The sequence below is a fragment of the Erinaceus europaeus genome, chromosome 3, assembly GCF_950295315.1.
Source record: "Erinaceus europaeus chromosome 3, mEriEur2.1, whole genome shotgun sequence".
In the NCBI taxonomy this organism is placed as follows: domain Eukaryota; kingdom Metazoa; phylum Chordata; class Mammalia; order Eulipotyphla; family Erinaceidae; genus Erinaceus; species Erinaceus europaeus.
In genome coordinates, this window is record NC_080164.1 from 380,000 (window position 1) to 395,000 (window position 15,001).

At 51.6% G+C, this 15,001-nt stretch overlaps 1 protein-coding gene across 8 annotated transcripts in view; it reads right to left on the reverse strand.

Moving 5' to 3' along the window:
* Nucleotides 1-973: 973 nt before the first annotated feature.
* The window catches only part of ROCK2 (Rho associated coiled-coil containing protein kinase 2), a 151,060-nt gene continuing 137,032 nt past the window's right edge, over nt 974-15,001 (reverse strand). For 5 of the 8 annotated variants that reach the window (XM_060186570.1, XM_060186566.1, XM_060186564.1 and 2 more), the window contains 6 exons: nt 12,753-12,823; nt 12,130-12,218; nt 11,520-11,598; nt 10,334-10,595; nt 9,978-10,191; nt 3,849-4,469 (listed from right to left, as the gene is read on the reverse strand). In XM_060186570.1, coding sequence (XP_060042553.1) covers nt 4,385-4,469; nt 9,978-10,191; nt 10,334-10,595; nt 11,520-11,598; nt 12,130-12,218; nt 12,753-12,823 — 800 coding nt within the window. In that variant the 3' untranslated portion in view covers nt 3,849-4,384. Of the gene's footprint in view, nt 3,155-3,847; nt 4,470-9,977; nt 10,192-10,333; nt 10,596-11,519; nt 11,599-12,129; nt 12,219-12,752; nt 12,824-15,001 lie in introns of those variants that run through there. The other 3 variants (XM_060186565.1, XM_060186568.1, XM_060186567.1) reach the window with 3 other exon arrangements.

Consider the following 15,001-nt stretch of genomic DNA (forward strand, 5'->3'; position numbering starts at 1 on the left):
AGACCTTCCAGAGAGCAGCCACATGCCCGTCTTGGCTTTCCCATTCATCCTGCTCATTACAACGAGAGAGTTTCACGGGGAAAGATCCGCGTCAGCACATGTGTGGCCAACGGCCCAAGGTCACGGCGGAACGGCCTGCTCCCAGCTGTCCGACCGAGCAGCGTGAAGCGCGGCCGGCGACCGCACAGGCGCCAGTCAGTCCGCAGACGGCCGACCAGCTGCGATGGTCTGAGGAGAGTTTGCCGTTACCTCCAAACACAGCTCGCCCCTAGCGGGAGGGGCGGGGAGGGGCGAGGTGCACGCTGCCCCTGGCCACCCCCACCCCGCCGCGAGACATTGCAGCGCAGGAGTCCGTCTGGGAGTCCGTCCGTCTGGGAGTCCGTCTGGGACGGAGCCTAGGCTCCCTGTCTCCCCGCGGTCCACAGCGCAGCAGCAGACCTGGAGGGTTTGGGGACCAACCGATGCAAAGGAGACCTTGGAACCAGACTGCTAACTCTAGCTTGAGTCAATTTCCAAACACCAACCTGAGAAAATAAAAAATAAAAATAAAAGGTTTTAATGCCGGCAAGTGAGCAGACGGCACTGCCCGGCTCTTGCAGCCCTTGTCCCGGGACCGAGCCCGAGGGGCTCTGGGCCTCGCGCGTCTGCACTCGCAGGGCCCCCAGCAGCTCATCTTCACTTCACGCTCACTGGAGGCTTTAAACTCTCTGATAGCTTGTTTTTAAATAAAATCGCAGCATCCCCCTCCCCAACATTCTGTTTCTTTGCTCTAGAATTCAGGTGTCAAGGAGCAAGCAAGCTTTGCAGAGTTCTCCTCAAAGTTCTGGAGTCTCAAGGAAATGAGAAGCTGATCCCAAGTCAAGGCCCTGTCCCCGACTGCGACTGCCTGGGACATGCACTCACGCACACCACGGCATTACTCGAGGCCCCTAAAGCACGTCTGTGGTGTATCAACAGGGTAAACAAAAGCAAGTTCTTACCCAGGTCAGAATTTTTTATTAAGCGCATTTCCATTACTGGACAAATAACCTCATAAATCCTCACGGCAAACCGTATCATCTCAAGAATCTCCATGGGAGAGATTTTTCCACCCCTCAGAATCCTTTTACCCCAGAAACTTCACATTGATTTTTTTGTGTCCTTGCATCCCCCATGATTCTCCATATTATATACAGCATCCAAAATTTAAACTTTTGCCATTTTTACTCAAATATTTCAGTTATTCATGTGTAAACTTCAAATTACTTCACCTTAATAAAGTTTATTAAAAATATATATATATACTCTCCAATTCAGAATACGATAGAACTTCCCATAGTGTAACAAAATCTTTATATAAAATATTAATTCAGTCTCCTTTTAACAAGTCTTGTGAATGGAAATATTTATTCTATATAAATTTTATATACTTTTTCATTTTTTTAATCTTAAAAAAAAAAGCTGTGCCCTGGAACTGGGGTGCAGGACATGCCACACAGGGGAATGGCAGGCAGAAGTTCAACCGAGGGCGAGAGGTGCAGGCTGGGCAGTGCAGGGCAGGACATCACAGGGTGCCGAGGCCCCGGCTGAGGCCGTGGCTCCTGAAACATCTCGTCTCTCACTGAGTCCAGAGGGAAGCGGCTGAGACTCTGTGTGGCAAACTCCACATCAAACTCTCTGCCTGCACATGTATGGCCTTAACCTCAGGACGCAGGTCATCTTGCGTAAGGCAGCAGTATAAAGCAGGCTTTGCTCGAACAGTAGCAACGAGAACCTAAGATCAGGTGGGGATCCTGTGTGGCGTCTCCAGACGCTGCAGGCCTGGAACACACACTACGTCATAAGCAAGGGCACCTGCAGAAATGTTCTTCAAAAGTGGAGCTGAGGGCCTCTGAGGCCATTTTTCCCACTACCAGTTTTCCAAGCCAATACTGAAATATTGCCATACACAAGTGTGTGTTGAGGGATCACATTCAAATATTTAAAACAGATCTATACTATAGTGTGGTTTTCTTTATATCTGACTGACATGATTTTTGAAGATGTAAAAATAGTCAGGAAATATCTTTACCAGAAATAAACACACATCTAAGGTAGCGAGCAGATTCAAAGCAGAGAAAGTATTTCATGGTCACGCTGATACTGAGTCTGAATGGGAGACATCCGTGACAGATATATTAGTTTCAACACTATCCATTATTATTTCTATCACCAATACTTAAAATATTTTGTGGTCACGCTGACAGTGAGTCTGTAGGAGGCTGGGAGAATGGAAGACATACATAAAAGATATATTAGTTCCAATACTATCCATTATTATTTCTATGACCAATACTTAAAAAAAAACTCTGTTATACAATCAAGATAGAATGACAATGATAACTATCACATGTAAAAATAGTGCACTGTTTTTCTTCTGCAAAGCAAATAAATTTGCATCCTAAGAGCAAATAAACACATTTTTTTAATACAGAAAAGAGTTGTGACTTAAAAAAAATTAAATTAAGGCATTCCAAATGATTAAAGTTCTCTACCATGAAGCACTAGGAGACCAGTATGATTAACCCTGAAGTCCTCACAGCAAGCGCTTACGCGTGAGCGTGCAGCTCGTCAGGTGCACACAGGTGACAGGCTGATGCATGGCTTCGGACAAGTGTGGTCGCATCTGCAGTGACAGCTCATCAGTGTGTGAAAGGTCAAGTGGGAAGTTAAAAGGCCCTCCTGCAGCAAGCCCTGCAGCTGTGCGTGTGCATGTGCATGTACATGTGTGCACACTCTGACACGCAAGGTCACGTCTGCAGGGTGCAGTCGGTACGGCTGGCCTAACTGTGTGGGACCCCCCTCACACTCTTCTGACGGCTGTGCTGATGGGATCTCTCCGCTGCAGCTGACAGGAAGGTTTACTTGGACTCGCGTTCAGCACTGTAGTGTGAGTGGCATATGGCCGGGGGAGCGCCAGGCGACACGTCTGCAGAGCTGCGTACTCGCCCTCGTGCCCTCCAGAGGGTCCCCTGACATGTCTCCGAGACCCAGCACTGCTGCTGCGAGAAGGAGGAAACATCCACACAGATGCACACACGCTGTGTGTTCCAGTCTCTCGGGAAAACATGAGTCTTGTCTGAATTGAAGAATATGATCACCCTGGGTGATGACTGCGTTCACAGAAGGCAGTTAGCTGGGGAGAAAAGAAAAGCGCACTCAGCCACACCGGGACATCAATTATGGTGCTGCTAAGAGCTTCCTGAAACGGCATTCTCTTCCCATCTGTAAACTGCTGTTTCTCAGCTACCTGACACTTAGCACCTGCGTCATGCACAAACACACTCATGTCAGGGACATGCAGAAACACCCCTTCTCACATGGCACACGTGTCGTCGTGGTTACTGAACTACCGGTGTTAGGTACAGACTGCTCAGCAATTCATGAACGCAGTCTGACTTGGGGTTTTACTGCTAGCTGCCGCATGTAATTAAAAAAATGACCCTTAGCAACATTTTAAAATTCATATAGTGGGAACAACAGTATTCTAGTAAAATACAGTCTGTAGTTCCTGCTTATAGATAAATCCCAATATTAGCCAATGTAAAATACTGGATTCAGGGGCTGGGTAGTGGCACACCTGGTTAAGCGCACAAATCACAGTGCGCGAGGACCCCGGTTCAAGCCCCTGGTCCCCACCTGCAGGGGGAAAGCTTCACGAGTGGTGAAGCAGGGATGCAGCTGTGTCTCTGTCTCTCTATCCCCCCTCCCCTCTCAATTTCTCTGTCTCTATCCAATAAAAATCAATCAAAAAATAAAATATTTGATTCCAGAGAAGGCTCAGCTGTCGTTCAAATTCCGTCTAGTGTTCAGCAAGTATCAGCTACAGCATTTTACATTTTCTAAAAGCACAAGAACTTGCACAGCAAATCATTAGCATTCTTCAGTAAGAAAAACAGTAAGAGCAAACACCTCACAGCATCACAAAGAAAGTCAGATCAAAAACAGCTACTTCACAGCACTTATTAGACTTACAAAATTTTACAGTTTCAATCACTCTAAACTAGCAAGAGGAGGATGGGAGGGAGGGGAGGAAGGAGGGAGAGAAAGGAACGATCCCATGCCGTGTGCACACACTAGCTGTAGGGACTTGAACAGACTGCAATCTCTCCTTTTCCTCTGAATTGGCTTCACTGGAGTCAACGTGGAGAGCCTGAATTCGTGCCTTTTGTCGGCTTTGCGCGTTTCACTCCTGAGACACAAATTCCAGCCCCAACTGTGCTGAACATGTGCGTCTGGCAAGGGCCTTCGCTTTTATACTTTTATAAATGGAAATCTCTAGTTGCAGACCCAGCCAGAGGATGAAGCCCAAGAGATGGCATGCCTGGAAGCACCCAGCCTCACTTCTGCTTTACCCGGCATCTCCTCAGAAATCAAACACGTCGTCGTCGTCAGCACCGTCAGTATCGTCGAATGGCCAGTCCCAGTCCCTCAGGGCCAAGTCAAGCAATCTGCAGGAGGCAGCACAGTGACCCTCGTCTTTAGCATTTTAACTTTCTCCTCGTTGGGAACATGAATCAAGCCAAGACACGGAGGAAGTGTCCCTGTTCACGTTGCTTTCAGGAAGACAGGCGCCTGCTCGGGACCCGCAGCCTCTCGCCCACCTCCCAGCAGCTCCCCGCGGGGCCCAGAGCTGACAGCACTCCGCCTCCCTGGTCAGCGTAGCCCCTCTGCAGGGGAGACGGCCCCCAGCGGCTCTGCCTGGGGCGGGCTGAGAGCTCGAGAGCTCGGGGCACGCGGCTTTCCCTTCCAGCCCAACCCAGTGAGCTGGCACCACAGTCATCGCTGCTTCTGAATCAGAAGCAACTTTCTGAGGGCGACAGACACGCACGCCCCAGCCAGAGCAGGGCCTCCAGGGCAGAGCTCCTCAGCAGACCCGCCGGGGGACTCACGCGGTGCCCTCACCACACACACTCCAGGCCTCACCCAGAGACCCTGGCGTGGGACTGAACCCGGGAGGCCAAGATGAATCCAGATGCCTCTGGTTGCTCGAGAGAGCCGCCGACAGAAGGCGAGGGCTGGGGGGCCTGACCTTCAGGCACAGAAGCCGGCGCAAATCACCGCATTTCTCAATGTGCCGGGCGCAGAAAGGACGTGAGTGCTCACTCTCAGCACGCAAGACAGCCCAGTGTCCTCGCTGCCCAGGCTCGCGGGCTCAGCACCATGGTGGAGCCTGCGGCCACCAGGCCTCTAGGTGGCCGAACTCCACTGCGGTCCGGCGAGGCTGACACTCCCATCTGAGCCCCGACCTGCGTGCCAAGTGAGTACAGGCCTGTGCCGCCGTCTGCAAGCTGAACCTGAATCACGGGTCAGCACAGCCTGGGTGCCACAAGCCCTCCAGCCCTCGCTCCTTAGCCTCTTCTCATCAATCACCTAGTTCCTGTCTGCCAACTGGTTCCTCGTGTCTGCTGTCACTGTCACGGCTGGACTTCAAGCTCTGAGGATGTCTGAACACCCACACTGCAGCTGAAAAGCTTGTGTGTGCAGAGCATAACACAAGGGCCTGGAGGCGCCGCAGGTACGCCAGCCTGGCTCTGAGCTCCCTGCGCAGTCTACCCGACCCTGGGCACCACAGTCCCTTCCCTGGACTGCGAGGCCCCCAGCGCCAGCTCTCATGCTGACCCAGTGCATCAGCACCTGTGACGTGATCCTGAACTTAGTACCTCTGTCAGACACTCCACCCACAGCCCTTCTTCTCTACTACTCTGCCTGCAGAAGCACTGGCCCTCCACTTTGTGAAAACCCTTCTTGATGTGTTCAAGCAGAATTCTCCACACCATCTCTAATACGGCACTCCGTCATCCTGACAGACACCGCACAGAGCTGCCACTATCTGAGGGCCCCTCTCTCCACGCCATCTCTAATACAGCACTCCGTCATCCTGACAGACACTGCACAGAGCTGTCACTATCTGCGGGCCCCTCTCTCCACGCCATCTCTAATACGGCACTCCGTCATCCTGACAGACACCGCACAGAGCTGCCACTATCTGAGGGTGTCTCTCTCCACGCCATCTCTAATACAGCACTCCATCATCCTGACAGACACCGCACAGAGCTGTCACTATCTGAGGGCCCCTCTCTCCACGCCATCTCAAATACGGCACTCCATCATCCTGACAGACACCGCACAGAGCTGTCACTATCTGAGGGCCCCTCTCTCCACGCCATCTCTAATACAGCACTCCATCATCCTGACAGACACCGCACAGAGCTGTCACTATCTGCGGGCCCCTCTCTCCATGCCATCTCTAATACGGCACTCCATCATCCTGACAGACACCGCACAGAGCTGCCACTATCTGAGGGCCCCTCTCTCCACGCCATCTCTAATACGGCACTCCGTCATCCTGACAGACACCGCACAGAGCTGTCACTATCTGAGGGCCCCTCTCTCCACGCCATCTCAAATACGGCACTCCATCATCCTGACAGACACCGCACAGAACTGTCACTATCTGAGGGCCCCTCTCTCCACGCCATCTCTAATACAGCACTCCATCATCCTGACAGACACCGCACAGAGCTGTCACTATCTGCGGGCCCCTCTCTCCATGCCATCTCTAATACGGCACTCCATCATCCTGACAGACACCGCACAGAGCTGTCACTATCTGAGGGCCCCTCTCTCCACGCCATCTCTAATACAGCACTCCATCATCCTGACAGACACCGCACAGAGCTGTCACTATCTGCGGGCCCCTCTCTCCATGCCATCTCTAATACGGCACTCCATCATCCTGACAGACACCGCACAGAGCTGTCACTATCTGAGGGCCCCTCTCTCCACGCCATCTCTAATATAGCACTCCGTCATCCTGACAGACACCGCACAGAGCTGCCACTATCTGCGGGCCCCTCTCTCCATGCCATCTCTAATACGGCACTCCATCATCCTGACAGACACCGCACAGAGCTGCCACTATCTGAGGGCCCCTCTCTCCACGCCATCTCTAATACAGCACTCCATCATCCTGACAGACACCGCACAGAGCTGCCACTATCTGCGGGCCCCTCTCTCCACGCCATCTATAATACAGCACTCCATCATCCTGACAGACACCGCACAGAGCTGTCACTATCTGAGGGCCCCTCTCTCCACGCCATCTCTAATACAGCACTCCATCATCCTGACAGACACCGCACAGAGCTGTCACTATCTGAGGGCCCCTCTCTCCACGCCATCTCTAATACAGCACTCCGTCATCCTGACAGACACCGCACAGAGCTGCCACTATCTGCGGGCCCCTCTCTCCATGCCATCTCTAATACGGCACTCCATCATCCTGACAGACACCGCACAGAGCTGCCACTATCTGAGGGCCCCTCTCTCCACGCCATCTCTAATACGGCACTCCGTCATCCTGACAGACACTGCACAGAGCTGTCACTATCTGCGGGCCCCTCTCTCCACGCCATCTCTAATACAGCACTCCGTCATCCTGACAGACACCGCACAGAGCTGCCACTATCTGCGGGCCCCTCTCTCCACGCCATCTCTAATACGGCACTCCGTCATCCTGACAGACACTGCACAGAGCTGCCACTATCTGAGGGCCCCTCTCTCCACGCCATCTCTAATACAGCACTCCGTCATCCTGACAGACACTGCACAGAGCTGTCACTATCTGCGGGCCCCTTGCTTCCACGAGCTTGATGAATATGATGCTTCAGGTCTTTGGTTCTTGTTGAAGCTTATCTAGAAAGAGCACAATTGTCTTCTCCCATTTTGTCCCTAGCCAGTAATAAGCTTCTTAGTCCTTAACAGACTAGCAAGATGAAAACAATTATCGTAATCCTTTTTAAAGCTTTTCTTTAATCTTTATTGGATAGCCAAACGGAGAGGGAAGGGGGTGACAGGGAGAGAGACCCCTGCAGCCCTGCTTCACCACTCGTGAAGCCTCCCCCCTGCAGGTGGGGACCAGGGTCTTGAACCTGGGATCCTGCACTTCTAAACATTGTGCTCTACCAGGTGCGCCACCACCCAGCCCCAATCACCGTAGTCCTACCCACCGTCTTCTTTTTAATCGAAGCCTGGTCAGTTCTGGCTTGTGGGTGTGCTGAGGACTGAGCCTGGGTGTGCAAGCTGTCTGCAGGGCCACTATAGCACCTCCTGGGTCCTGATTATTATAGTTTTAATTTTAAACTTTGCTTAAGAAATTATTTTAGATGACTTATAAAAACTCTATAGGCAATAACACAAAAACTCATCTTTTTCAAATGTTGCACTAGAAATCTGTGCTTTTAACACTTTCCACCGTTTTTTTTTTTTTTTTTTTGTATTGTTTGAGAAGTTCTCCATTTCAAGATCAGAGGTCATTCACCTACTTCCTCCTACTTATGGATGTCTGACATGACCCCCTCCCAGGCACACTCCCCCTCAGAAGCCAACACCTCACTCACAAACCTCTGCTTTTCCAGCATGCCGCTTTAATTCAGTCACCAAGAGACCCACCTCTGCAGTGAGCAGCATTCTCTGCAGTCCCTCGCCTCGATTCTCCCCGCCACCTCGCCTCTATTCTCCCCACCACTTCACCTCGATTCTCCCCACCACTGAAGCTGTCCGTTGTATCTGAGCCCAGGACTGAACTCACGGCTCTGCTGCTTATCTCCTTGCTGACGTGGACACACAAGGCCTCTGCTCTGGTATCTACTACACGCAGGGTCAGCAGCTAACTGCAGGCAAGTCACGAGGATGAACAAGGTGGAACAGCTACTGTCCTCACGAGAGGGCCTGGCAGGCGGTGTCTGTTCAGAAGGCTGTTCTAGCACTTCAGGTTCATCAGGCCGCAGACAGAGCCCGTGTGGGCACTCCTGTGAGCTCCGCTGAGGTGTGAGCCTGCCCCCGCCCGGCTGCAGGAAGTTTTGGGGCTGCAGCTGGTGTCCCCACTCTGCCCTCTGAAACCAGCCGGGAGCAGGGAGCACTGAGCAGTGAAGCAACCAAGGAAAATAAATATTGAAGCATTTCACTATAGAAAAATTTTACAAAGGAAGTTAGAAGGTGGCTCAGAATGTTACCAGAGCTGAGTCAGCTGTTAACAAGACAGCGTTTAAGGACCACAGTAATACTTCTCCTCTAGCCAAAATCTCCATATTCATTTCAACAGACAGCAAGTACTAAATGCCGTCTGTAGTGGCTGCGATTAAGACGTGGCTATTCTGAACGCGGCTCTGTGAAGAGGCGCCACCAAACCATTCCTGTGAGCGTTACTGGCCGTGCTCTGGCTCTGGCTCTGGCTCGGGCTCAGTGATGCCGGAGGCCTACTGTACGCAGTAGTCCACACACACATCTTTTTTCTTTTGATATAATCTGTTTAGAATATTTCGTTATATTTATTTATTTATTATGCCTCCAGGGTTATTGCTGGGGCTTGCTGCCTATACTACAAATCCACTGCTCCTGGAGGCTATTTTTTCTCATTTGTTGCCCTTGTTGTTTATTGTTGTTGTTGTTATTGATGTCATTGTTGTTGGATAGGACAGAGAGAAATGGAGGAGGGGAAGACAGAGAGGGGGAGAGAAAGACAGACACCTGCAGACCTGCTTCACTGCCTGTGAAGCGACCCCCCCCACAGGTGGGGAGCTGAGGGCTCGAACCGGGATCCTTGAGCCGGTCCTTGCGCTTTGTGCCACATGCGCTTAATCCACTGCACTACCGCCCGGCCCATAATATTTCATTATTTTTAAAGTTGATCTATACTGCTCCTTAAATCAAAAACAGGTGGTTTTAAACTAATGATCTGACTTGAGCCCTAGGAACATTTCTGTCCTGTTTCTTGTAACAGCGAGCCCACAGAAGGTTTGGAAGATCCAGGTCATCAAACGCTGTGTGTGCCTGGGACCGAATGGCTGCCGGGGTCGACGTGCTCACAAGCCCCAAACACTGAGCAGAAACAGTCTCCACAGGAGCCCCTGCCGCATGTCTGAGCCCGTGAGGGCCGAGCCCCTTCCCACCGTTACCTGGGCTTGTTGGGGGCGAGCTGCCGACTTGGCCGCCTGACAGACTGGTTCTGTGGGACCTTCATTGAGGTACGAGGAGACGAGCGGGCAAAGGGGTCCGGTGCTGGAGGCTTCTTGGGTATTTTTTTCACCAGCCGACTAACCCACTTCTGCTGATCTTCTGTGGAATTCGCTAACAGCAGCAGGTTCTTTGCCGAGGAAATGTCATAATACACTATAAAAAGAGTTTAAGAGATTACTGTGCTTAAGATCAACACGGACACAGACACCAACCACTGACTGATGGAGGGAGGGCGGGCTCTGAGATGGGTGTCACGCCAGTGTGAGCACAGACAGAGCGGGGGAGGGTCCCGTACCTTTGCAGGGCGCTACGAGCTCCTCCTTCTTGTCCATGTGGTCCTTGTGGCACTTGATGTGGCAGCGCCGGCACTCCAGGGCAGGGGGCGGCTTGAACATGTGCCACAGAGGCTTCATGCAAGCCTCACAGTTGGTCGGGAAGTGATAGAGAGTCGGGATGAACTCGTGCCCCTTGTGGCAGATATAATTGGATTTTTCTCCCACTGGCTCTACTGGAAACTCCTGTTCCTTCTTACTTTCTCCTTCATTGGCATACAGAATCTAGAAATACCAAAAAGAACAATGGTTTCCAAACCAAAGTGACCTTTTTTTTTTTTTTTACCTCCAGGCTAGGGGAAGGCGGGGAGAAAGAGACACCTGCAGACCTGCATCACTGCTCGTGAAGCATCCCTACTGCAGGTGGGGAGAGGGGGGCTCGAACCCGGATTCTTGCATGCACAGTACTACGTGCACTTAGCGGGTGAGCCACTGCCCGACCCTGAAGCTGTCTTTGCATGTAGCTGTGATTCCTTTTGTGAAAGTTCAGTAACGCCAGTCTGGATTGCTCAGTGGGGAGAAGCAGCATTAGACGCAGAACCAAAGAGCTGAGCTGAGAGTCAGACAAGTCTTGTTGGTCATGTTCCTTTCTCAGCAGAGGCAGGCGTGCACCTGACGGGCATCAAGCATCCACTGCAGACGTGGCAATTCCATCAACTGCTGTCTAGTGACTCTCAGAAAGAGACAAGCCTCGAGAAGGCTTTGTGCTCGGACAGCCGCACACCACCCCACACGAACATCCTGCGCATGAAGTCAGGACTAGCCAGCCCTCTCCAAGTCTGCCTAATATAATGGCTTTCAAGCAGGAGGAACCGAAGGGGAGACTTTGGTTTCCCTCTGATGGGGGTGAAGGGCTGTGAGAGGCGAGGTGCAACGTCCCCGTGGCCAGGCAGCTGAGCTAAGGAGCCTCACAGCCAGAGTTGGGCCCGCACAGCACAGCCTCAACAAGTAAATGCAGAGAGCAGCAGCGACGGGGGTGACCACAGTGAGGGCAAGACACACAGAACATGCCCTCTAACTGAGGACGACACTGCAAGTCATCTGCAGAAGGCCAGGGAGTAAGGACATTTGCTCTGTCATCCTGAAAACCCAAAGCAAAACCAAGCAGACAACCAACCGCAGAGCCACAAAGGAGTCCTGGTCACTCACCTGGAATATTCTTGGAATTTCTCTAACATCTGCTCTGTAGACATCTGTCTGTGTGACTGGCCGGACATGAAATAACTTGCTATAAAAGATATTTAATGAAAGAGTAGAATATTACCAAAGGGTTCAATTACATTACTTATTCTTTAATATATTTTTTACCAGAGCACTGCTCAGCTCTGACTTATGGTGGTGCAGGGGACTGAACCTGGGACTTTAGAGCCTCAGGCACGAGAGTCCCTTCGCATAACCATTATGCTGTCTACCCCCCGTCCCATTAGTTATTCTCTACTTACATACTTGAAATTGACTACTTTGATTCATATTTTAAAAATCTTACTCAAATTTAACCACTCCTTGAGATTCTGAAACACTGTCAGCAAGTCAGAAATTTCTAGAAAACCTTAAAGGTAACAGAAATAAAGATGTCTGAACTAACTCTATGTGCTAGGCTCCGTGTGCATAAAGCAAGTATCAGAAACTGTCACAACAGCACAGTGGCAACTGCAGGGCGTGAGCACAGGCTCTTAGTCTCAGGTCACGAGTAAGAAAGGACTGTGATCTGTGAGGCCAGGCTCACACAGGGAGCTCCCAGCTGCCAGCAGACACTCACTCTATGTCTAACACCATGTATGGGTTAGACTGCTCCTTGTCTTGTTCACTGTCGTAGAAGAGGATCTTCTTACTGCTCACAATCACAAACTGTGAAGAGGGAACAATGGCCACAGTGAGATGTTTCATTTATTTCTCCCTTAGCCACAAAAATAATAGGCTGCCCAAGTCGTTTAAAATGCCTTCAATAGCCTTAAAGTTTTTCCCCTTAACAGCGTATTTTGTGCCTAATTTAAATAAGCAAACTGAAAATGAAGTAGGCAGGTATTTTTGGGACTGATGTCTCTTCAAGATCCACTTCACGAGTGAGGGCGGATCCAGCAGCGCCGCCCACCAGCCTCTCACATCCTGGAGACAGAGCAGGAAGTCTGCAGCCCATGAACACGTCACCAGAACCCAGCCGCACACACCCCACGCAGTGAGCGCCGCACTGGGCCGGCAGCCGCCAAGCGCACTCGCGCCCTGCCCTGCAGGGCAAGAGAGGGGCAGGCCTGTGTCCAGGCTGCTGCACGCAGAGGCAAACCCAACCGTGTGAGGAGCTCTCGTGTCTAAAGGCTCTGGCCACCCCGACAACACACACAGGAAATGCCTGGTGGTGGCCAGCCCACTTGGCAGCCCCGTTACCTTCTTGGCCCAGCCAAACTTCTTTGTGTTGTTCCTCACTGGCAACGAGAGCCAGCCTTCCAGCCTCGACTCTGTGAACAAAGCACACGACGTCCTACTAAGAAATTGAGAAATTCAATGAAACGCGGTAAAGCCACACTGCAAATCAAACACACCCTTCAGAATTTATTGTTATATGTCATCAGGCAACAGCGCCATCAAAGGCAGTCCATATGAGTCAGCACGAGCAAGCCGTGCAAGGAAACCAAAACCCAACTTATGTCACGCTGGAAACGCATCCTCAGGCTTGTAAGGATGAATGAGCGGCAGGCTACATTCACGCACGCGCAAAGCTCATCAGAAAAGCCGTCCAAACTAGGGGAATGGAAGAAGAAGAAGGAAGCGGAGCAGCTCTCTGTCCTCCTGGTCTGTCTGCACTGGGCCTTCGGCTGACCCCTGAAGACCCAGCTGCAAATACAGTCCATGTCTGCTTCTAAGAGACGCTGATTATGAGCCTGCTCGGGGAAATGGACTTCAGGACAAGCAGAATACAACGAACTAAAACTGTGTGAATCCTACGTCGAGTCTGGGTAAGCGAGGAGCAGCAGAACAAAAACATTTTGATTACAAAATACAAAAATCAGCAAAAACTAATTCAGTAAAGACCTGTCTGAGCCAAAGGCATCTGGGCATCTTTTAACACAGTCAACGGGGAATTAGCATTTCTGCAGCTTCCCAGCTGGAAGGGATACTGGCTACTTAGCCTCTACGTAGGCTCTGAGGTGCCTGACATAAAGCAGAGTCCTCACAGGTCCTCAGAAGCATCAGGCAGGACATGCCTGTCACCCCAGAGCCTGCCGACAGTCCCACACCAACCACCCTCAGAGTCCGCTCTCCTGCGGCCCTGAGCTGAGCACTGACTTTGCTAAACACGCACACACCAACTGCTGGCGAGGATTCTGAGCCTGCAAAGGACTGAGTCGCACACACTTCAAGACGCACTGAGGCTCAGGGTTCTTTGTTTCCCAGAGCCCTGCTCAGCTCTGCCGGGGTGGTGCTGGGGCTGAACCTGGACTGAGCCCCAGGCAGGAGTCTCTCTGCATGACCACTATGCTGTCTCCCTCTGTGAGACTCAAGTATTTTTTGCTCAGCTTTTTTACGGTTTACATTACATATTGGTACACAGACCTAGGAAACACGATATTAATAATTCAAGTACATAATGACGGTTATCTTCCTTTGAGCTGAACTAGGAGACTGGGATTTGCATAACCTTCAACAGCTCCTTCCCTCACTTTCTTGAACACTTGTGCCAGCTCTGACAAGCTTACTTATTAGGTGCTGACTACATTTAAGAGAGGAAGGGAACTGGGCCCTGCTCAGCTCGGGCTGACAGCAGTACTGGGGACTGAACCTGGGGGCTCCAGGTCTCAAGGGTACCCATCACTATGCTATCTGCCCAGTCCACAAGTAACCGCTTTACATTTGTCTGTCCGCTTTTAACACAGTGCCAGGGTGGGAACCTGGGGCACAGCACCTGTGCAAACCCCCCTCCCCCGCCCTGCCCATCTCACTGTGTTTTGGGAATCAGTGGTGACGGCCATCCCTATAGACACACACACTCCCTCACCACTCTCTCCTCTCACATACACACTCCCTCACACACACTCCTTTCTCTCACACACACTCCCTCCTCTCTCACTCACATGCAAACTCCCTCACACACACTCCCTCCCTCTCACACACACTCCCTCTCACACACACACACCCTCCCTCCCTCTCACACACACACCCTCCCTCCACTCTCTCACACACACTCCCTCCCTCATACTCCCTCCCTCTCTCTCTCACACACACTCCCTCCCTCTCACACACCCTCCCTCTCTCTCTCACACACACTCCCTCCCTCTCACACACCCTCCCTCTCTCTCTCACACACACTCCCTCCCTCTCACACACCCTCCCTCTCTCTCTCACACACACTCCCTCTCTCTCACACACTCCCTCTCTCTCTCACTCCCTCCCTCTCTCTCTCACACACACTCCCTCCCTCACACACTCCCTCCCTCAAACACTCCCTCCTCTCTCTCTCACACACAATCCCTCCCTCTCTCTCACACACTCCCTCCCTCTCTCTCTCACACACACTCCTCTCTCTCTCACACACTCCCTCCCTCTCTCTCTCACACACACTCCCTCCCTCACACACTCCCTCCCTCAAACACTCCCTCCCTCTCTCTCTCACACACAATCCCTCCCTCTCTCTCACA